At 40.7% G+C, this 22019-nt stretch overlaps 2 protein-coding genes and 1 long non-coding RNA gene across 7 annotated transcripts; all 3 read left to right on the top strand.

The window, feature by feature from the left end:
* Positions 1-455: 455 nt before the first annotated feature.
* LOC145432954 (uncharacterized) lies at positions 456-22019 on the top strand. Of its 3 annotated transcripts, none has more exons than XM_080309810.1 (4): positions 456-633; positions 1031-1174; positions 3683-3829; positions 4485-5352. In XM_080309810.1, exons 1-4 carry the CDS (start codon positions 519-521, stop codon positions 4748-4750), a joined length of 672 nt encoding a protein of 223 aa, XP_080165936.1. In that variant the 5' UTR covers positions 456-518; the 3' UTR covers positions 4751-5352. The 3 variants fall into 3 exon arrangements, with proteins under 3 accessions (XP_080165936.1, XP_080165931.1, XP_080165923.1); XM_080309805.1 differs by lacking the exon at positions 4485-5352 and adding an exon at positions 21138-22019 and having other exon boundaries at positions 457-621; XM_080309797.1 differs by lacking the exon at positions 4485-5352 and adding an exon at positions 21138-22019 and having other exon boundaries at positions 457-633.
* LOC145433179 (uncharacterized) lies at positions 9428-18839 on the top strand. 2 transcript variants are annotated; one of them, XM_080310154.1, is made up of 3 exons: positions 9428-9650; positions 17421-17608; positions 18661-18796. In XM_080310154.1, the coding sequence occupies exons 1-3, from the start codon at positions 9548-9550 to the stop codon at positions 18736-18738; spliced, it is 369 nt and encodes a 122-aa protein (XP_080166280.1). In that variant the 5' UTR covers positions 9428-9547; the 3' UTR covers positions 18739-18796. The 2 variants fall into 2 exon arrangements, with proteins under 2 accessions (XP_080166280.1, XP_080166272.1); XM_080310146.1 differs by having other exon boundaries at positions 9431-9650; positions 17421-17564; positions 18661-18839.
* On the top strand, positions 14763-16916 carry LOC145433532 (uncharacterized). Of its 2 annotated transcripts, XR_013913126.1 has the most exons (4): positions 14763-15046; positions 15127-15267; positions 15600-15679; positions 16640-16916. It is a non-coding gene; the product is annotated as an uncharacterized LOC145433532 (long non-coding RNA). The 2 variants fall into 2 exon arrangements; XR_013913125.1 differs by lacking the exon at positions 14763-15046 and having other exon boundaries at positions 15053-15267.

The following is a 22019-nucleotide window of genomic DNA, read 5'->3' as shown; positions in this document are numbered from 1 at the left end:
CTCGAATTTGTTGGGTCCATGTGTGAAATCTACAGTAACTTTACAATTAAAAGTCATATCTCCTCTAACCATAATAATTATTCGATACAGCGTAACGCTTTGAAAAAATGTTATTTCACCTAACTGCCGAATTGAAACGAAAAAATTACAATTGATATTCCATTCGGAATTCAGTTATCACGTCGTTGTATCGTAAATATCAGTTGGCCACCAATGTATGGGCATTGGTAAGCGATACTTTGGTTAAGAAAGGACAATGTTGAGTCTAATTGAATCATTGCCGTCGCAAAACACAGACTGTCTCATGCAGTAATCAGCGTCTAATTGATCGTCACGTAATCCTCAACCAATTTCGTCTGGCTGACTATATATTAGCTTCCGTCGATCTTTGCATTTTACTAACAACTTTCCTTAGCAGGTTTGTGCTGACCCGGCTATCGCCGTTCGGAATCTGTGTTATCGTTGTGTGTATTTGTAGGTGAAGGGATCGAAGCGGACGACCGTTCGGAGCAAGAAGAATGTCAATCAGCTCCATGAAGCAATCTGCCGGCAAGCTTTACCGTGGTAATCTTGGCCAAGGCCCCGGTGACGGATCCTTCAATGATCAAGATATCGATGATGGTGAGACATTCAGTATAGATTTCCAGTCTGGGTTTAAAGTTATACTTGTTGATCTTGTTCGGTAGAATAACTTGTTGTCTGCATGCAAAGTCGAAAGTATGATGTCCTGAACTGTGGATAACCCGCTGGACTCCAATAGAGTTTGACTACCTTGAGCAGTTCTTTCACTCTATCCATTCGACCGTGCACGGTGATATGTATAATGTTACCTGCCGGTGTTCTGGTATAGTTGCAAGATGTCATTTTCGCAATTATTAAAAAGATATGTATATGTAATGCCTCTCTCTTTCGACTAGCAATTTCATTTGAAGCGCTTTTCAAATTTCATGCATACATTTAATCCGAGGCGTCGATATGCCATGCCATCCGCTAAGTTGCAATTGGAATGGCTCAAAATCCTTTCTTATAGAGATGCTTTTGGATGAATCGACCCGTAACCAAACCGATGAGAAAGCCGTACGCCTGCCTGTGGGATCTGCGAAGGACAACAACTCTGGACCACAGGATTTGAACGTCTTTTATGGAGATCTGCTTGAGAAGAATCAGAAAGATGGTATTTCCAATGTGTTTTCCTTCTTCGGCGAAATTGCGAGTGCATGCTAGTGGTGGGAGTGGTCGTTACGTTCCACATCATCTCGATCTACAATTGCAACGTCAATCATTGTAACCGTCACCCCGTGACGCTAGATCAGTTGTTCTCAACCGCTGTGCCGCGGCACATTAGTGTGCCATTTACGTCTCGCAAGTATACCGCGAGGGAACTTTTCTGAATTTTGAAATTAGGCGCAAAACAATTCTAATCTATAGCAAACTGTCAATCTAAATCGAGCTTTATGTGAAGTATGTACATTTGATAAATCAAAATTGATTCTATGGCCGCAATCAAAAGCTAGGGCTGGATAATATCGAGTACCACTTACGTGAAGTATGTACATTTGATAAATCAAAATTGATGCTATGGCCGCAATCAAAAGCTAGGGCTGGATAAAATCGAGTACCTGCGTGATTCGATTCTGAATCGCGTGTTTCCGAGTCGAGTATTATGTCAAAGTTCAAATGCGGACCTTTTATGCCACAACAAAAAATACACTGGATGCGCTATGCATCACATTGAAGATGCTTTGGTATTTTTTCGGCCATACCGATTTTATTGAAGTTCTCGACAATGTTGCAGTATTGGATTCAACTCACTACCTTTCAGTGTCGAGTCATTGCACATTTTGACTCGAGTCAAGCCAAGTCAATCGATTGTCGACGTTGACTCGAGTCAAGTCAAGTCGCTTGATTTTTTGGGGTGACTCGAGTCAAAGTCAAGTCACAATTCAAGTCAAGTCGCCTTTTCGAAGTATGTGGTATGATTATGTCATTGCATTTTGCTAGCTGTCTGAAATACAGATTTTGAGTGACCATTGATTTTGAGTTGAATATACACGGAAGATGGCGCTGTATCGCACACATATACGTATAGGACTACGTAAGTAATTGCATAGTCTCAGTTTATAGCTAACGGCCAAATAGAGAATAGAGAAAGGAATTGATAAGATACAATACGCGTAAATTTCCCATTTGCAAATTGATATGATACAATTTGAGCCTGCGCCAATGGTTGAGGATCGATTATATTCGAATTCAATTTCACTAGAACGAGGTTTTGTTTAAGGTAATAACATAGAACAGAAATAGACATTTTGTAATAAATTACTTTACTATACTAGTTAGCGATAGCGTAAGAGAACAATGGAGGATCAGTAAAACGTACGATCAATGAATTATTGGTCGCTCTCGGGTGTTCCATCAGTGTTTCGCGAACAATCCGAACATATGCAAGTTAAAGTGAATTTTAACGACACTGATGACTTGAAATTACCTCGTGAATTTTGCTCAGAGTCACCGAGTCAATCCACATTTCTAATACGAGCGAGTCAAGTCGCACGAAAAAGCGAAAAAGGTAACTCGAGTCAAGTCATTGCTCGAGTCATCCCAACACTGGAATGTTGTCGGAAGATCACGACTTCGGTAATGTGATATTTCCAGTAACGTTGGTAGCTTTGTACTATGTCTCGTATGCTGCGACACGGACAATCATGGTTTCAAGGCTTCGTTAGTAGAAAATACTGTCAAACCCATACTTCTCGATAGTAAATTAACTTACAGTTGCGAGGAGCGTGTCATTTCAGTGCTCGAAAAAAATCGCCTTTTACTATCCGACTCGAATCAATAAAATTACCACTCTATTCATATTCGAGTACTCGAATCATTGTGCCCAGCCCCAAACAACCCCTTGAATTCACTCTATACCGGTAATATCGCGTGCCTAGAAGGCTGAGTTCAGTTTTGAACAATACGTTGATTGATCGCAGTGAAGAGTGTTGTAATATTATTTCCGTTTGTTTTCTAAAGGCTTCAGCCTGCAATCAGTGTGTTGTATACTGGCGAGTAATAAACATGTACTCCGCAGTCTGCCGTAAACCAAAAAAGTTCAGAACCAAGAACCAATGTGATGGTGTGCCGCAAACTATTTTTCTTTTCCAACGGGTGCCGCGAGGTCAAAGCTTGAGAATCACTGCGCTACATCTGGCAAACGGTTCAAGGAAGTTGTTGGCCGCTCTTCGTTTTCATTACGAATTTTTGCTGTAGATAGGTGGATTGTCATATCGTGGTAGTCGATTTTAAGATAGGCCTATCCAATGTGCGATTATGCACATGCACGTATCGAGAGGGTGAAGTGTGTCAGAAAGCCGTTAAATTGTCGACAATTTCATCGCGACGTCGTTGATTTTGACTTCATCACAATCGATAATAAATACGCCGCGTATAATAAAGTAATAATTGTGAGGTAGATTCCAAAATTGTGTATTCTTTTTCCTATGTGAATACACTATTTACACTAAGTGTGCCGGATATTTTTTCGCTTGATTTCCGTCTGATTAAACCTCCCGAGTCTTGGGTTGAATTCCCCAAGGTAAGAGTACATAGCTTCCCGCTTGTCTGGTTGCAGGGATACGACGTTTTCAACGTTCAAGAAGCAGTGGTTAATCCATTGGTTTTTCTATCATTAAAGCCGGAGAGTCTGGACCCAACGAGGAGACCGATGATTCGGGAATTCTAGAGGACGCGGTGAAATCCAAGACTAGATTGAAGACAATCAAAGACGAAGCGGGAAGCTCACAGGATGTGTGCGCTGTGGCATCGACTAGTCGCCGCAATGGTAAAGGGTATTTATAAAATTAATTTCGTCGCCGTAGTGTGCTTTACTGAATGTCCGACTGGAGCGGTGATAATGGAAGTACATATCGCGTTCAATTAATTTTCGGCTGATTATACGAGGCCAGTTTGTTACTTCAGCTTCAATGAATTTTCGGCTGACATGAGGAAAGTTGTGATACTACTGTTCCTATCTTGTCCATGTCGCTGATCACAGTATCAGTCTGGTGTCAAACGGTCACTTCAAGTTGGTCAAAATATGTTTGGGATGTTTTAATGCTGAATTGATATCGTTTGTGTGAAGAAGACTGACACGCTTTCGAAACCGCAATATTGGGTAATATGACACTCTGATCCAGGGTGTATCAAACTGGTAGCTGCCTGCCGAGTTTCGGGGATCAGAGTCAATACTCACATGTACTGTGTTACGTTTTTATTCGGGGACTTGTGTACAGGGTGATAGGGCGTGAGAATAATGTTCATGAACCTTTGTTACCGGCACTAGGACGCGCAGTGTCGTGTGCTATACGATTGTAGTCATAAAACAGGTGTATACTTCGGCTCCACAGATGTAGGTACGAATAATCGGGTCGAACATGCGTGTCCGTTTGGTGTGACTGGTGACTCGCTGTTTTCCAACATTCAGGTTATTATTTCAGATGTCTATTTGCCAGAAGAGAACCGTAATAGGAAAGAAACTGACCCCGACTTGAGGAGCGATGATGGATCTGACGAGAATTGTATTGATGAATGCTGCACCATACTCTGCGAATCGCCTATGAGGATTGGGTGCATTGCGGTGGTGTTGGGAGTCGCAGCCGTTTTCGTGCTCGGATTGATCATTTGGCTTGCATTGGTCAGTTTTGGAATCGACGAGCCTGCCCAACTAAGATCGGGGGTAGGATCAGATCAACACCAGCCCTAAGGAAGTGGCTGACGTAAATGGAGCGCCTGGACATACTGCGCTATCTGTGTTGTACGCTGCACCTGAACTCTTCAAAGCGTGGTATGTGAACTTGACCATTGTTAATGAATATTTGTGATTATTGTTCGCCAATGTTTTTGAATGTCATTTTTTATCAGCCTGAAATAAAGGCTTCGATAAACCCCTATTTCTTTCAGTGTAATATTTGTACGTGATATCAATAATTATCATTGTAAATGATTGTATTGTGCTGATACATTGTTTTAGAGCGTCATTTTTGATGAGCCTGAAATATTGGCGTCGATCAACCCCGATTTCTTTCTGTGGATTATTTCAAACATGATTCAATATTTGTATGGGATCTCAACTATTATCGTAAATGATTATTATTTGAGCGAGAATTTTGACACAAGAGTGTTGTCGATCAATATCGGAATATTTCTTAGAACACCAATCTTCAAGTTGTAATGCAAACGCTCTGCTCTCGCGGATGTACTTTTAGCTAATCAAACATTGCCGACCACTATCTGAATCTGAATTTTGTTGTCTGTCGAATCAGTTTTTGTTGCTTGTATTCCCAATAAAGAAGGTGCAGTTGTGTATTCGTCTAGTTTTGTTATCTCAAGGGTCGGACGGTGACGTGTTTGGGTTTCTTACATTGACGGTTGTCTTCATTTTGTGATGCACCCTACGCTAATCTATATGCCTTTGCAGAACCCCAAATTTCTGGATGCGACTCGAATATACTACATCGCGTATCTAATTCATTGCGGAAGAACGCTCGTGCGCAAATTGAAATTCGCATCAACAATGCTTTGATAGATCAAAATTATACAATATGATTGCCATAGAAATTGGAGGAAAGTTTAGTGAATAAATATCAGGGTTGTAACCGAGTCGTCGCAACTCAATCTTACTTTATACTTTTGGCTGGAGTCGATTCATTTCCAATTTCCTACCGAGTCATTGTGTTCATTGTTCAGGTTTGAGTTCAATCTGGTTCAACCACTTCTCAACTCTACTCAGTGATATAGAATGGTTCGCATTTCTGATATTGTAATTTTCCTCGGTACCAATAAGGAGGGACTTCATTATTCTACTATCGTGGCCGTCCTAGTCTCGAGTCATGACATGGTTCGAGTCATTTTACGCAGTTGAAAAAATGACACGAGTCAAGTCGAGTCGTTTAGAAATCGCGACTCGAAACAATACAACCATGATAAGTGTATAGATAGAATCGACAGTTAAAATGTATAGAGCATTTCGATTTTGAACCAAGACTCCCGGTTTGCAGCACTGGTCTCGACTAGGGCTGGGCAAAATCGAGTACCTAAGTGATTCGATTCTGAATCACGTAAAATGCTTCGAGTCGAGTCGAGTATTCGAGTATCACTCATTATGACGTCACAACAGAATGTACTATGTCAAAGTTTAAATATGTACCTTTTATGCCACCACGAAGAACATAATGCCTGTTACCCGTCACATACATGATACTTAGGTATGTTCTCGACCATTCTGACTTCATTGCATTTCTTGGCAATATTGTGGAACGATCATGACTTCGGAAATGTGTTATTTCCAGTAACGTTCGTAGCTTTGTGCTATGTCTATCATGCTACGACACGGCCAATCAAGGTTTCAATGCTTCCTCAGTGGCAAAGATTATCAAAACTATAATTCTCGTTAGTTCATTAACTTTCAGTTGTGAGGAGCGTACAATTTCAGTACTCGAAAAAATCGTCATTTACGACTCGACTCGAATCATTAAAATTAATACTCGATTCAGATTCGAGTACTCGAATCATTGTGCCCAGCCCTAGTCTCGACATGCCATCACGGCATTGAAAAGACGACTGCTGATAGCGCCTATGACTGCATCCAATGATGACGTGTCATTGCCAATCAGATGTAGGAGGGGAGCTTGTTTTTTTGACTTGAAGGGAGCCCCTGGGAATGTTTCACCAATCCCCTGGTGTACCATTGAACGCCGGTTAAGAACCAAAGTATTCCAGAAATCACAGTATCGTACCGGTGTCTATTCAATGCTGGTGTGGATACTGAGACTTTACGTGCGAATTACTTGGAGTGGTTGGTATTTTCGATCCTTCTTCAGAAGTAATTAACAGAAAAGTCGATATTTCTCTTTGTTGAATTTTACGGTGTTTTTGTATGACTCCTAGCACTGCATCGAATTTCTTGATAGCGTCTCAATGATTAGCGTGATGGTAATTTCGTTATCAGAGTCGAGTGTGTAACGGTGTGCCCTGATATGGCATCCAGCCTACCGCATAACAGATATTTCGCAAATGCAGGTATCGATGTGGGTAGACTGCAGTGTTGGGATGACTAGAGTCATGACTTGACCCCAGTCAGACTCAAGTCACATTTTTCGTATGACTTAACTTGACTCGAGTCACTTTACAAAAATCACTCGGCTTGACTTAACTCGGCGCTGCAGAAATGTGAATTGACTCAAGACTTGAAGGAAAATTTATGGATCAATTTCAAATCATCAAGTAAATACTCTCGATTAAATCACTGTATCTTCAATATGAACGGATTGTTCGCGATACGCCAGTGTCACTTGTGAGAGCAATCACTCATTCACTGATTGTACGTTTCACTGACCCTCCTTGTTATAAATAATTTGACGGCAAACGAAATGCTCACATCTACGTTGCCGTCTTCGTAGTAGATTAATCTAACAGCAACGTATCTCTTTTTATTATACGATTCTGTGCTTACATTGCACAGCGATCGCCTTTAAAATCCCTCTTGTATGATTTAAATCGAACGAATATAGTTTATGCGTTTATATTCTCACGGATATGTAGATGTTTGCTACGGTTGTCCAGAACTTGGAAATTGTCAAAAATGATGCGTATCCATGTCTCATGCTATAGATCAGTGGTTCTTAACCTTGCCCCCAGCGCCCAGGGGGCGCTGGCGATCTTGAAGGGGGGCGGAAACGCTCAGGGGGCAATATGGGGGGCGCTGGGCTCAGGGGGGCGGTATGGGGGGCGCTGGAGAAAAATGGCTTCGCAGTAGATGATGTGGTGATAGGACATATCCTTAATGAGTATTCAGAGCAAATTAACACCGAAAACTTCGTTACATATAGCCTTCAAAATATATAGGAGGTATAATAATTGTCCATGGGCGCCCAAATGACTGACACCGAATGTTCCTGTCTTGGCAATCTGAACCCCAGAAGACGAATTCCATCTGGCAGGGAAAATTTATATGTCAGTGAAGAAATGCCAATCTGAAATCGTATGCGTCTTTTAGGGAAGTACGATTGTGCGACAGGGATATTCCTGTTGGGCGATATCCCCGTTGAGCGATTCTATATTTTTTGACTTTAGCCGGCCGTTTTTAAAGGGTTTTCCGTTTTTGTCAGTGAGGAAATTCGTGGTATGATTCTCAGGCAGAAAACCGCGCGCTAACTCCGAGGAAATTTGGGTCGCATTTGATTCATACACCTAGAGTGAAAATTTTTAAATGAAGTCGAAAATGTGTCATGTTTATGTGTCATGTTTGACACCGAATATGACGCCAATAAGCATGCAGTTGCAGGATTGAGTATGCCACGATCGAGAAGGTGTCTGGCTCTTCCAATTGTCTGTTCAGAGATTCACTTTGTGGGTGGGTAGCGCAAAATTACAACTGTATATATACTTTTAGATATAAGTCTATCAGTATATAAATATGTATACGCGCTAAGTAACGAAATCTGAGCCCTTTTCAGAATACCGAAGTAGGTTTGCGTACTCGCAGTATAGTAACTCAAGTGTTTTTTTTTACTTGTCCCACTTTTACTTCAACAGTGTTTAGACAAGCCTTCTTGTTGCCTCTGACCTGTTATAATTATTATCGCTAGTATTGTGATGTCGTCTTCATGTCAATTATTTGAAATTCTCGTTACAATTAGGGAATTAATATCATGCATATAGTATAAACACTCGTATTTACAAGCTCACGTGGGTACGTAATTGAATGAGCTTATGTTAGTGGCGCATACAAGGTTTCGCGTCCCGCTAGCATACGTAGGAAACGCTGACGACTAATTATAGTCATTAGAAAATCGTTTAGCTCTATCGTATTTCAAATATGCTTATCCATCGTATCTATTTAGTTTTTTAGATGCTCTCAACGGCAGTGCTCTGCAAGAGTGAGGGAAACACCTGAAGACAGGGTTGTAATGAATCAAGTCATGAATCTACTCGAGTCACGATTTTCAGATGACTCGACTTGACTCGAGTCATTTTCACAAACTACGGAAATGACTCGACTCTAGTCAATCGGTGTAAGTGACTCGACTGGAACTTGAGTCATTGCGCATGACTCGAGACTCAGACGACATTTCATTGTAACCTCTATTAATAGGCCTACTAAAGTGACCACCCTATTGGGAATTTGCCCATTCGTACTGATACATGAAAATGCGACTGTAAAGCGATACCTGGGATAGGAAAGGACAGTGTTGATCCTAATTGAAACATCACCGTCGCAAAACAGCGACTGTCTCTGGCAGTAATCAGCGTTTAGTTGGTCGTCACATAATTATCAATCATGCCCGTCTGGTTGCCTATATTGCTGGTCCCATCCATGTGACCATTCCACCGATAATCTTGTTTTAGCAGGTTTATAATTTTCCGGCTATCGTGGGTTGGAGAATGTGTTATCGTTATGTGTATTTGCAGGCTGTGAGTGGCCAGGACGTAGTTTAAGTTCTGATCATATTTATACGGGTAAGTATTGATTGAAGTGGATAATCCGTTCGGAGCAAAAGGAATGTCAACCAGCTCCACGGAGCATTCTGCCGGCAAGCTTTACCGTGGTAATCTTGGACAAGGCACCGGTGACGGATCCTTCAATAATCCAGATAACGATGATGGTGAGACATTCAGTATAGATTTCCAGTCTGGGTGTAAAGTTATAGGCTACTCGTTGATCTTATTCGGTAGAATAACTTGTTGTCTGCACTGTCGAAAGTGTGATGTCACGAACTGTGGATTACCCACATCGCGTGCTATTCAGAGTTGGTCTCCCCTCGAACAGTTCTTTCACTCGATCCATTCGATCGTGTACGCTGATATGTAGAATGTTAACTGCCGGTGTTACACTGTAAAAAATAAAGGTGGGTTTTTTGCTAAAATTGAGGTGGAAACGATAATTCCTCCTTTCACGAGAGGTAGGAACATGCTATACACCTCGGTGAAGTACGTCTTCCCACCTCCGACAATAGATCTTCCACCTCCCAAAACTCTCCTATAAAGTGATATACGATACATCACTTTATAAGGAGGGTTTTGGGAGGTGGAAGATGTATTTTCGCGCGAGATCATATACTGCGTCGTCGTCAACAAATATACAAAAGCTGTCGTAACGTTATTTTTGGTAAACCCGTGAAATATTACAAATGCTGCGGAACGAGCCCCCTATGACTTGGGACGGCAGTCCGAACACATGGCGTCAGATGAAGTACGCGTAAGTTGACGAGTTCTGCTTAGCTGATTGGTCATGCAACGGAAATTTATTAATGTTTGGGTTGCTACATACGCCCGTAAATGTCCGGAATTTCAGTGTAATTAAATTCGATTTCCAGGTTTTTCGAAATCAGTTATTTTTTATAATTTATGAAAATCTGCACAGCTCCGACAGTTATGGAACAGGTCCACATTCAAATCAAAATACACACAATTTATACTGAATCAATACCATAGTCAGATCATGATTACAGGACTACAGCCTGACTTATCGATCTCGCCTTCAACCACATTTTTTATCACCTGATAATGAATCTGAATGCGAATGCATAATTGTAAAAGACCTCCATCTGTAGTTGATCATGATCACACACGATTCAAAAATGCTGAAGAGACTTTATTACACGTCCGTCCGCCGAAGCGGTCAGTAGCAAAAGCGGAAGTGAAAGCACGATGCGATGATACTACAACTGACGTAAGGAACAGTATAGAACACAGCTGCTACACTATTCCGATCGAACTTGAAAAGTGCCTATAGCAGCAGTCTCACAAAATACCATAAAAAAGTTAAAATCATCAACAAAACCGCAAACACGGGCATGACCGCACCACATTAGCAGAACACTAGCCCCAAACTAACATCAATGAACAAATTCCCTAAACTAAAACCCTAACAACGCCGCGCCACATCACGGGGAGAATTACCGGACCGGGAGAGACACAAGCTCCATCCCTTCCACGCGCGCTTACATCAGTTCCGCCAGTGAAACAGTTATTATGCAGTGAAGCAGCCAGTCAAGTTACATCAGTTCAGCCAGTGAAACAGTTATTATGAAGTGAAGCAGCCAGTCAAGTCTTCAAACTGCTCATATTGATGCAAAACTGCTTCTTCAATCGGTTCAGATAGCCAATGCCGTAATCGAATTTCTGCCAATCTTTCAGCATACCGTTACTGTCCAGGAATCTTGAGAATTGCAGCCAAATTAATGAAGTAACGGTTTTAGCGTGCTCGCCATTGTAAAAACCTCCGTCTATACTTGATCACACACGATTAAACAAAGCTGCAGAGACTTTAGGCTACTAGAAGTCCGTCCGCCAATGAGGCCAAAAGCAAAAGAGGAAGTGAAAGCACGATGAGTTGAATTCAGAGATGGGTGGATTCCAGATTTGGGGAATCTGTATCCGTCCTGATCCAACAGTCAAATAGGATTTCGGAGTCCGACAGCTGAGTAACAAAATTAGGATCCGAAAAAAATCCTGCTATTGCTTTAGTGCTATTTCACATAAATATAGCCTGCAAAACAGATATGAACATTATAATCAAAAAATTAGTATCAACAAATGCCTTAAAAGGGTTTATATATATTAAATTTCAAATCAATCTTAGGTACGGTATATATTTTGAATATAAATGCAAGTGGTAGGAACTAGGCAGGGAAAATAAGATAAAAAGACTGCGAGAATAGAGAAAGCAATATTAGTTGCTTTACGGAGAGGGTAAACATAAGTAACCCAGGCATGCCATGATGCATTGCTGATGCCAACAACAAAATTAAATATTGTGTTACTGTGACTTGGCCGAGACCACTAGGCCTCCTACCATAATACTCCTGAAGAATGATACTAAATTTTGACAAGAAGTAAGGAGTCACAGAACAGCCATGTATCAAACAAAATTATTGAATCAATCAAAATTATCACTTGATAAAGCAGCACAGCAATGAATAGGAAATATAAATATTATTATATAATCAGCATGATGATGTGCGCAATCAATCAGAGAGTACCGGTAGTACTTTAGTTCCAGTGTGTTTCCGAAATCATAAACATGACTAATTGACCATGCCAGCATATATTCATACATTACCTCACCACACAATCATTCCAAATGACAGCAGAAATCAGAACCACCAGTTACGGTACCTCTGCAACAACACCGACACCTCGCTCTTCTGTCATCCTGACAACTGGTATCAAGTAACCTAATGGCTGATGAACAGGCAGTATAAAGAATCAATCTCTGACGAACAACTGAATTCGAAAACAAACACTTCTGCAGCTCGCTTGCAGGAACCTGCCGTCGTCCTCGTTCACAGTGTTGCCACTCTAGGTTCTTGGAAAAACACAAGATTATGTCGTGAAAAAACACTAGATTGGCGAAAAAAACACTAGATTGGTAAAAAATTTGCCGTTGCCAAGTAATCATGATGACGAAGGTACAAATCCATAGATAAGAAGTGCAACGCACATGAATTGGATACATATGTATGATATACTGCATGGTTAGACAACAAAAATTAATAAAAAATTCAATAGAGTAAGAAAAAATCAAATATTGTCGCTTTCGAATTGTGCGGTACCATAAAATTATTTTTCGATTGTACACATCACACATAAGTATGTTTTGTGTGCAATCTTGCTCACTACCGTACATCTTCAACCAAACAATGGGGAGGTGTCCATGTGCAGTATACTTCATTTCCACACATGCAGTGGAATGTGGCAATGCCAAGAGATTCGTGATGAGCTTCCCCAGTAATGGGAATTTTGATTCACCGAATCCATTTTGCACAGATTTCAATTTTTGCCGAAATTATGTTGACTGATAACCTGCAGCTCATTGTGCGAATTTGCCAAATCAGCACATTTTTCCGACAAATCATCAAGTTCATCAAATAATATCACAAAGAGAAATTGCGCAGTTAGAGGAATGATTGATTTTACTTTTCTTTGTGTTGATATAAGACTGTTAACGGATTCAATACACTCAACTACAAAAGTATGCTGTCCTCGGCAAATAGAATTCTTGCCCGAATCTGCAGAGTGAATTCAACAAGAAACGATAGACCATCAGAGCGAAACCGCTCTTTTTCCCAAGACTTTCGCTCATAAGTACTGATTCACAGCCCACCCTGTTATGTGATAATTGCTTGTTACTGCACCACAACATAGAATTGTTGAAAACAAACACAGCCAGAGACACCAAATCACCTTATTAGCGATAAATTTAGCGTATAATTTAGTAGTCTAATGTTAGAATATTGTTTGCACAATTGAAGAAAAAACACTAGATTAGCAAAATTATGCAAAAAAAAACACTAGAACACTAGGAAGACCGAAAAAACACTAGATCTAGTGTTAAAACACTAGGAGTGGTACCACTGCTCGTTCAGCATTCATCATCACATCACTGCACAGAAACTTCATTATGTTGCTTACGCATTTCAAAGACGTGACTGGTATCAGCGGTTTAAACGTATTCATATATTCCCGGAACCAGCCTGGGCTTGATCCATAGCAATGAATGCATTTACCTACGAAAATAATATCGATTAATATATACTAAATTAATGCAACGCATCAGTTACCTGCGCGGCGATTCCGTGAAGTCAGCTGAGTTTCCGCGGGAACCACATTCTCAAGGGAACCCCCGTTCAACCATCGAGTTTCATAAACACCAATTTGCTTATGGTTCGACTTACATCTTACTATCCTATTCAGTCAATTTCTAGTCTGTACTCAATAATGATAGTTATAATATTTATTTAGTGTACTAAGTAGCAATTCGAACACAAAAAGCGAAGATTCTAATATCTCATGCTGACTGATCAGCCATGTCGGTTACGCTTTAATTTAGCAGCGTTTGAACCTCGAAGCAGACAGATCGGAGAGACCGCGTTGGCGGCGCGTGTCATCTCCTCTTGAAGTTCATTATGAAGCGAATTCTTATGAGTTGTGCTTATTCTTACTACACAGGCAATAGCTGTACGTTTTTAAATATGAACCGCTTCTTGCTGTTAAGGAATGCGGTATGAACGCATTCTGTTCTCGCTAGCATAAACCCGTATATAGTTGCTCAACTGTTCCTGTCGTTGTCGGCTGTCTGACGATCGGCCGCCATATTGGAGAATGGAGGTTACATTACGCCACGTGAAGAAATGAAGGTGAGACGATAATGGACTAATGAATTTTCATGCTTCAAACTTGCCTTTTCAAATTTACATGCTTAAGTCAGAGTGAGCTTTGTTTCAGTTCAGTTGAAATAATTGTTTGAAAATTTTAGAAGTAACTGCAATTTATGGTCATTTTCTAATATGAAACCATGCTATATAGTATATCCAGTAGGGAATTGGTGTACGCAGCACAATTAGGCGACTGGCAGGCTGACTATCACTTGTAGCTGGGGCTGGGCACAATGATTCGAGTACCCAAACCTGAATCTAGTATTAATTTTTATGATTCGAGTCGAGTAGTAAAATACGATGTTTTCTAGTACCGGTACTGATATTACGCTTCTCTCCACTGAAAGTTAATTTATACCCGAGAATTATAGTTTCGATACTAATTTTCACAGTTAAAGCCTTAAACCTTGATTGGCGGTATCGTAGCTTACGAAACCTATAGTACAAAAGCTACCAAGGTTACTGGACGTAGCATATTTCCGAAGTCATGATCATCCAACAGCATTGTCACCAAGTCGAATGAAATTGGCGAAGTCGTAAAATACCAGGGCATTTTATATGTGATTGATAAAAGGCATTAAATTCTTGGTGGTGGCATAAACGGTACATATTTTAACTTTGACATCTTACATTCTGTTATGACGTCATAATGAGTGATACTTGATTACTTGACCCGACTCGAAGCATATTACGTGATTCAGAATTGAATCACTCAGGTACTCGATTTTGCCCAGCCCTACTAGTAGCATGAAAAGTTCGACTGGCTCACCAAGGCAAACTAAAGCCTATAAATTCAAATCTGCTCATTTTTGCTGCTTCACCTGTTGAAAAAATAATTTGAGGTTCGGTTTCACAAATTTATTGTCCCAATGAATTTTTTATTCTGTTTCACTGCATATTTCAAATTTCGACTGCTTTGCAGAAAACGGTTTCGTCTTCTGTCCCTGAAGACGAGATGAGCATGATTTCCCCTCAACGCGGAATTGGTTGAAAATATGATTGATAGGATGAAGCGCAGAAGCTGACATCGATGTCCCGAAGACAAAATGATGGATTGTGATTGGTATGTTTTTCTCTTTCTGCTATTATATCTATTACCTTTGTTGTAATAAAGCTGTTGATTTTGACATAAGCATTGATCTCTTCAAATATTTGTATTGATTGAGTAGGTAATTTCCATCTATTAATTGCCTCTCATGATATAAGCCTATAAAGCGTTCTTCAGTCATGTTGCAATTGCACGGCATCAATTTTCGCACTGTTTTTAATCTGTACTAATCCGTCATTACGACGCGACGCGTTGACGCACTCCACTCTGCTGTATTGTAATGAGTTGATGTTGACCTGTATGTATTCAGTGATCAACTTGGACTTATAATATATTTTGTTTTACAGCATCTCAAAATCTAGACCGGATTGTTTCTATACCTACAATTTTTCATGAAGGATGTGGCAATTTCTTCCAGGTTCAACAGGTACGGATTTTTATAAATATACCTGTTAGCTTGAAATTTGGGATGGATAAAACTATTCCACTACTGGCACAAAATCGAGCTTCAACTGTAGTCGAGTCGTGGAGATTCGGAGACAATTTTAAATACTGAAAATTACGTTTTATAATATCAATTATTGAATTATAGTATCAATACATTTCTCTCAATGTGGTGTATTCAACCTTTTTTAGTGAGGAGCAAACCTAAAACCGGTGTTACAAGCCCATGCTCCCTTTTCAGCTCGGTCCCACAACCCGCAGTGCTAACTCTGGGTCCGTGAAGCACATCTTTATGGTGTTTGCAGACCTCTAAATTTTTAACCTGAATGATAATATAATTTGTGATTTTCTTAGCTCGGGTAAAGCATCACTTCGGATATTTCTAGGTTAGTATATAGTGTAGAAGTAGTGATTTCAAATCCATGTCAAAGCTACTTCAACCAAGTAGGAAATGAAGGGCTGCAAAGTACTCAAGTAGTTTCAAAAAGTAGATATCAGCAGTTATCCAAGGTTGCTACTTCAAACTCGCCAAGATGTACCTTTGCAACTTGCAAAAAAAGGACTATTGACAAGAGGTGGATGACGGTTGCACTATTATTGAGCATGATTTGAACTAAAACTTAAGGGGTGTCTGTACGGATGCCTTGCCTTGATGGTTAAGAAAAGGGTCCGCACCGACAAAAAATTGAGAGCCACAAAGGTTACTGTTCACATTAGCTGATGACTCAAAATGGTCATCACTTCCACCTGGCCAAGTCCGCATATACATATGCCTATTTGCTATTTGATATCATATGTTGACTGAAAATAGGATCCGCAGTGCCCTGCTGCCGGTATATTTCATAAGCTGATTACTGAAATAACATCAGTGTGTGTCTGTGTGTGTGTGTTAAGCGTATGTTTGACCTGATGCTTCTTTCACATAATAATATATTTCGTTAAGACACCCACATCCGCGTGTCCTACAATTTGCTACGATACAATGAAGAAAGAGTGGACCGTCTGGTTTGATGTTGAAAAGGTGAAGAATATCGAGAGCTTCCATGAGGCATTTTCAGTGATGCTAGAAATTCGTTGGATCTTCGAAATGCAGTTTCTGACTGTCATGTCAGTTTTTCTGGCGCGTTTGCCAGGTGTAAAAGACATCAGTACTGCAGCTTATGCCAAACTGGATCACATTCGTGACTAATTTGCAAATAAAGGCATTGGAATGAAGGTGATTTAGTGTTTTGTGAAAGCTTAAAGTGTGCTTATATGCTGTACCTCGAGGATATCCGGGTAGGATGAAGCCGAATCCGGATAGGACAAGGTGGAAAGTTGCCCATCTTATGATGAGGTGGGAAAATAACCACCAGGTGAGATAAGGTAGAAAATTTCCCTCCTCTTTTGAAGGTTTTTTTTGAAACACCTTTAAAGGTGGGCCCAGTTTTTAAGAGTGTACAGAATAAAAATGAAGGATATCGGCATGGTGTTGATAAACATAGCAGTCGACAAACAACACGAATATCACAAACAAACAACTGCCGGTGTCGTCGTATAGTTGCAAGATTCCATTTTTGCAATTACGCGAAAGATCATGTATATATAACCCCGCTCTCTTTGGACTAGCAATTTCCTTCAAAGCGCGTATTCAGATTTCATGCATACATTTATTCGAGGCGTGGATATGCCAAGCCATCCGCAAAGTTGCGATTGCTGAAATCGTACAAACATTTACTTTGCAGAGATGCTTTTGGGTGGATCGCCCCGTAAACAAACCGATGAGAAAGTCGTACACCTGCCTGTGGGATCTATGAAGGACAACAACTCTGGACCGAAGGAAATGAACGTGTTTTACGGAGATCTGATGGACAAGAATCAGAAAGATGGTATCCTCAATTTATATTTTTTTCTCTGCGGCGAAATTTTAAGTGTATGTTAGTTGTAGGAGTGGTAGTTACGTTCCATATCAATCTCAATCTCCATCTACAATTACAATATCCGTGATGCTAGATATTGGCAAACGGTTTTAGGAAGTTGTTGGCCGCTCTTCGTTTGCATTATGACTCTTTGCTACAGATAAGCATTTATAGGCAGATCGCCATTCCGCGGTAGTCTGTATTTGATGAGATGAGTTTCCTGCAGCGGCGGGTATCTAATGTTCGCTAATGCAGATATACATATCCGGTGGGTGAGGTGTCCTAGTAAGCCGTTAAATTCTCGATACTGGCTTTCGGCGTCGTTCCATTTTGACTTCATCACAATCGATAATAAATACGTCGCGTAGTAAAGTTGATACCTGACTCATTCTCATCCCTGGGATCGTATGTTATGAAGACGGGGAAATACACGACACGCGGGTGTATGTATGCTCGACTGTTAGCGTATTTGAAAATCTTTTTGAAAGCACCAGGACATATACTGAAATGCTTTTCACATTACCCTCTGGTTTTATACCAACCGATTCTATGACACTCTCCCATTCCAGCGGAAAGAGTATCTCCCTGGGCTTGTCAGCGGCTGCATGGTTTGAGTTCATCAACATCATCAATTGACATTTTTACCTTGAACTTGATCAATCCCTCGTACTTGTATTATTTTGACTAATTTTTGGATATGAATGCAATGTAGAGCATTCGGTGTAAATCCAACCGGCCTACGTGAATATTTCTTCATACGTTCCCCACGTTCCTTCATACTCAATTTTTGGCCATTCACTTTGTCAAAGCATCAGTTCGGTTAAAATGTGTTTGCTTTCTATTTCCCGTATAATTGTGAGGTAGCTTCCGATATCGTATACCCATTTTCTGACGTGAATGCACCATTTTCAGTAAGTGTGTCGGAAATTTATCCCTTGGTGTATCCATAAATCCTCGGATTAAACCTCTATAGTCTTACTTCCTCCTCGTCTGGGTACCAGGAATACCACATTATCGTTGTTGAAAGATGCAAAGGTTAATGGCCTTGCTTCTGCTACCATTACAGACGGAATGTCTGGACCCTACGAGAAACCAAATGATTCAGGATTTCTGGACGACGCGGTTAAATACAAATCCATATTGAAGAAGACAATCAACGACGAAGCAGGGAGATCCCAAGATGACTGCGAAATGGCATCGACTATAGTAAATGGTAAATGGTATTTATAAAATTAAGTTCATCACCATGTTTATCACTGGATGCCCGGCTAGTTATGGAAGTACATATCATGTTTATTGAATATCCTGCTGGTTCGGCTGATTATGAGGTAGCGACCTAACTTCTTTTCTGTACGCCAGAGGTATTATTTTTCTCCGCGGGTCAAATGAGAAGCAGAAAATATGTTGGCGGGGCGATAAATTTTAGCTGTCTTCTCCAGCGTATTGGTTTTATTTCTGAACTGAAAGCTTCGCCGTCAGACCAGACCCATCATGATGCATGTTTTAACATTACTCCTGAGCGAGATTTCTTATATACACTATTTGGCAACGTTTTATGCCCGAACCGCGCGAAACGCGGAATTTTTCCATGTTTCAGGATTCAATAGGTCAATAATATTGGGAATGTCATATATATATAGCTATATTTTTTAAACCTCTTTATGCCCTCGTACTCAGTTTTACCGCTAGAGCAGAGTGAGGTGCTGTCATGGAAATATTCGAGAGGACCTGTAGGTATAATTACTTCGTTAGATGTTGTTATTTCGTAACCTCACGTCTGAAATGAGAAATATATTGGAATTGTCAAAGCGTATACTAAACTAGAAATCGCACATGCACGATTCCCAATTGATATTTCGTCACCTGAAAATAATGCCTACGGACCATTGGAGATCGTGGTTTTCGGTCTACATGAGGACAGTCCTTTTGGGCCAAGGCTTTTTCGCTGTCGAGCTTTTACTTGTTTAATTTGATCAGCAGTTGCAATTGCCGTGCCTTCTCGGAATACCGTGTTGGCCTGCACTTGATATATCTTGGTATGTCATGGCGCGGTAATGGCTTACGCCGAAATACCCAATTCTATAATCATTGATCTCGAAATCGCGCCTAGCCCGAGAAAAATTTGTAAGAAGTTGCATAAATATTCAAAAACTACTCTCTAATTTTTGGTCGTTCACGAAACAATTTTGGGCGCCCTTCGAGATTCCCCTCCCCAATTGGGGGTTTGGGTGCCACAGTTACGGTCCTGGGGATCCTGTAAAGCCTTTTGTCTTGGTGGCTGAATTATGAGAAGTGTGCAGCTTGCTGCAATGTACTTGTTGTTAAGCCAAGCTTGCAGGTATTCCAAAATTTGCTGTCCATTGATCGAGTGTAGGCCCTATGTCTTCGTGTTTTAGTCGTAGAAGCGACTTAAATAATACTTCCTTGAACACGGCGACGTGCTTGGCACTAACTACTAAAAAGACTGGTAGTAATCAAATATTTAGTGCTCCGAACAATGTTTGAATTTCCAATTTCGGCTTTCTTTTTTTTTACATCGTTTATGGGTGGTGATATACTCATAGAAATCACGGGCAGTGATTGACTTGTTAGGGATTTGGAACAACATCACGTAACAATTTGAAACGCAGGCCGTGTAATTCGTAATGTGGCAATGGCAACAAAAAAGGTTCGGGGACTTGTGACTTTAATTGTAACGGCATAATTTGCTACATTGACTTCACTTTGAATCAGGATTAGGCACGTGAGGTACGTAAGCCTGCGTAATCGCGGTATGTTAATGAACAGACTTGATAGTAAACGAACTTTCGGCTCAGTTTATACATCCTATGGTTTCAGTCCACGCAGCAACATTAAAAAGTAGGTTCTATATTTTCAATTTCAAGCAACCTTTCGCAGGCCGCACAGAATAGCTCCGCGGATCGGATTCGGCCCGCGGGCCGCACTCAACCAGGCCTGTCGTACGCCTATGCCCATCTCGTCTATGTTGCGGGTCGCATCATCAGTCTGGTGTCAAACGTTGACTCTAAGTTGATCAAACTATGTTCGAGGTGTTGTATCACTAAATCGATATCGCGTGTAAAGAAGACTGACACGCTTTCGAAACCGCAATAATATTGACTATGGCACTCCGAACCAAGGTATCCAAAACTGGTAATTCCCTGCCCGGTTTCAGGGATCGCAGAGTTAATATTACATATACTGTGGACAGTTGTTTTTCGAGGACTGAACATGCCGAGTTTCGGGGATCGCAGGGAGTTATTCCTACATGTACATTGGAACGTTTTTATTCGGGGATTTGCAGACGTATTGAATGGGTCGTGATAGTATGTTATGCACCTTGTTAACGGCAGCTGAGATGCGCGGCGTCGTGTGATATGAGATTATATAATCCTAGTCTCAAAACAGATATATGCGTAGAATCTATAGAGATGTAGGGAAGACGGGATAGGCATGCGTGGTGTTACTAGATTGAAATTATAATTTCAGCCTTGGGACCCGCTGTAGTTCAACTGATTTCCAACATTCTGGTTATTATTTCAGATGACTACTTTCCAGAAGATGACCGTCATAGCGAGGAAACTGATCCCGACTTGCTCAACAATGATGAACCCGATGGCACGTGTGTTGATGAATGCTGCTTCGCACTCTGCGCATCGCCTAGGAAGGTGAGGTGCATTGTGGCGGCGTTTGTAGGATCATTCGTTTTCGTGATCGGATTGATCGTGTGGCTTCTATTGCGCGGTCCTCATCAATCCGACCCGGATTCAACGAGCTTGCCCAATCAAACTCTGGGAGTTGGATCAGGTCAGTACAAGCCCGAAGGAAGAGGCTGACGTCGAAGGTATCGTGAATGAGCGCCTGGACATAATGCGCTATCTGTGTTGTACGCACCTGAACTGTTTTTGACGTAATTCAATATTTGTATGTGATCTCGACCATTGTAATAATTGAGTATTTCTGATGATTGTCCGGATACATTGTTTTTGAACGTGATTTTTGATCAGTCTGAAATATTGGCGTCAATTTCCTTCTGTGGATTATTTTACACGTAATTTAATATTTGTGCGTGATCTCAACCATCATAATTGTAATGATTGTATATGAACGACATTTTTGATCACTTGACAGAGTGTCGTCGATTATTATCGGAATATTTTTCAAACACCAAATTCCCAAGTTGTAATGCTCAATTGTAAAGATTGTATTTTAACGACATTTTTGATCAGTCTGACAGAGTGTCGTCGATCAATATCGGAATATTTCTCAAACAGCAATCTCCCAAGTTGTAATGCAAACGATCTTGCTCTCGCGGATGTACTTTTAGCTAATCAAACATTGCCGACCACTTTGTGAATCTGAATATTTTTCACTGTCGATGTCAGTTTTTGTGGCGTGTATTTCCAATAAAGGTGCAGTTGTGTA

This window comes from Botryllus schlosseri, chromosome 1 (genome assembly GCF_051294905.1).
Source record: "Botryllus schlosseri isolate E-star chromosome 1, Bs_hap1, whole genome shotgun sequence".
NCBI lineage: Eukaryota > Metazoa > Chordata > Ascidiacea > Stolidobranchia > Styelidae > Botryllus > Botryllus schlosseri.
Note: the sequence above shows the minus strand (reverse complement) of the source record. Positions and strands in the feature narration are given on the sequence as shown.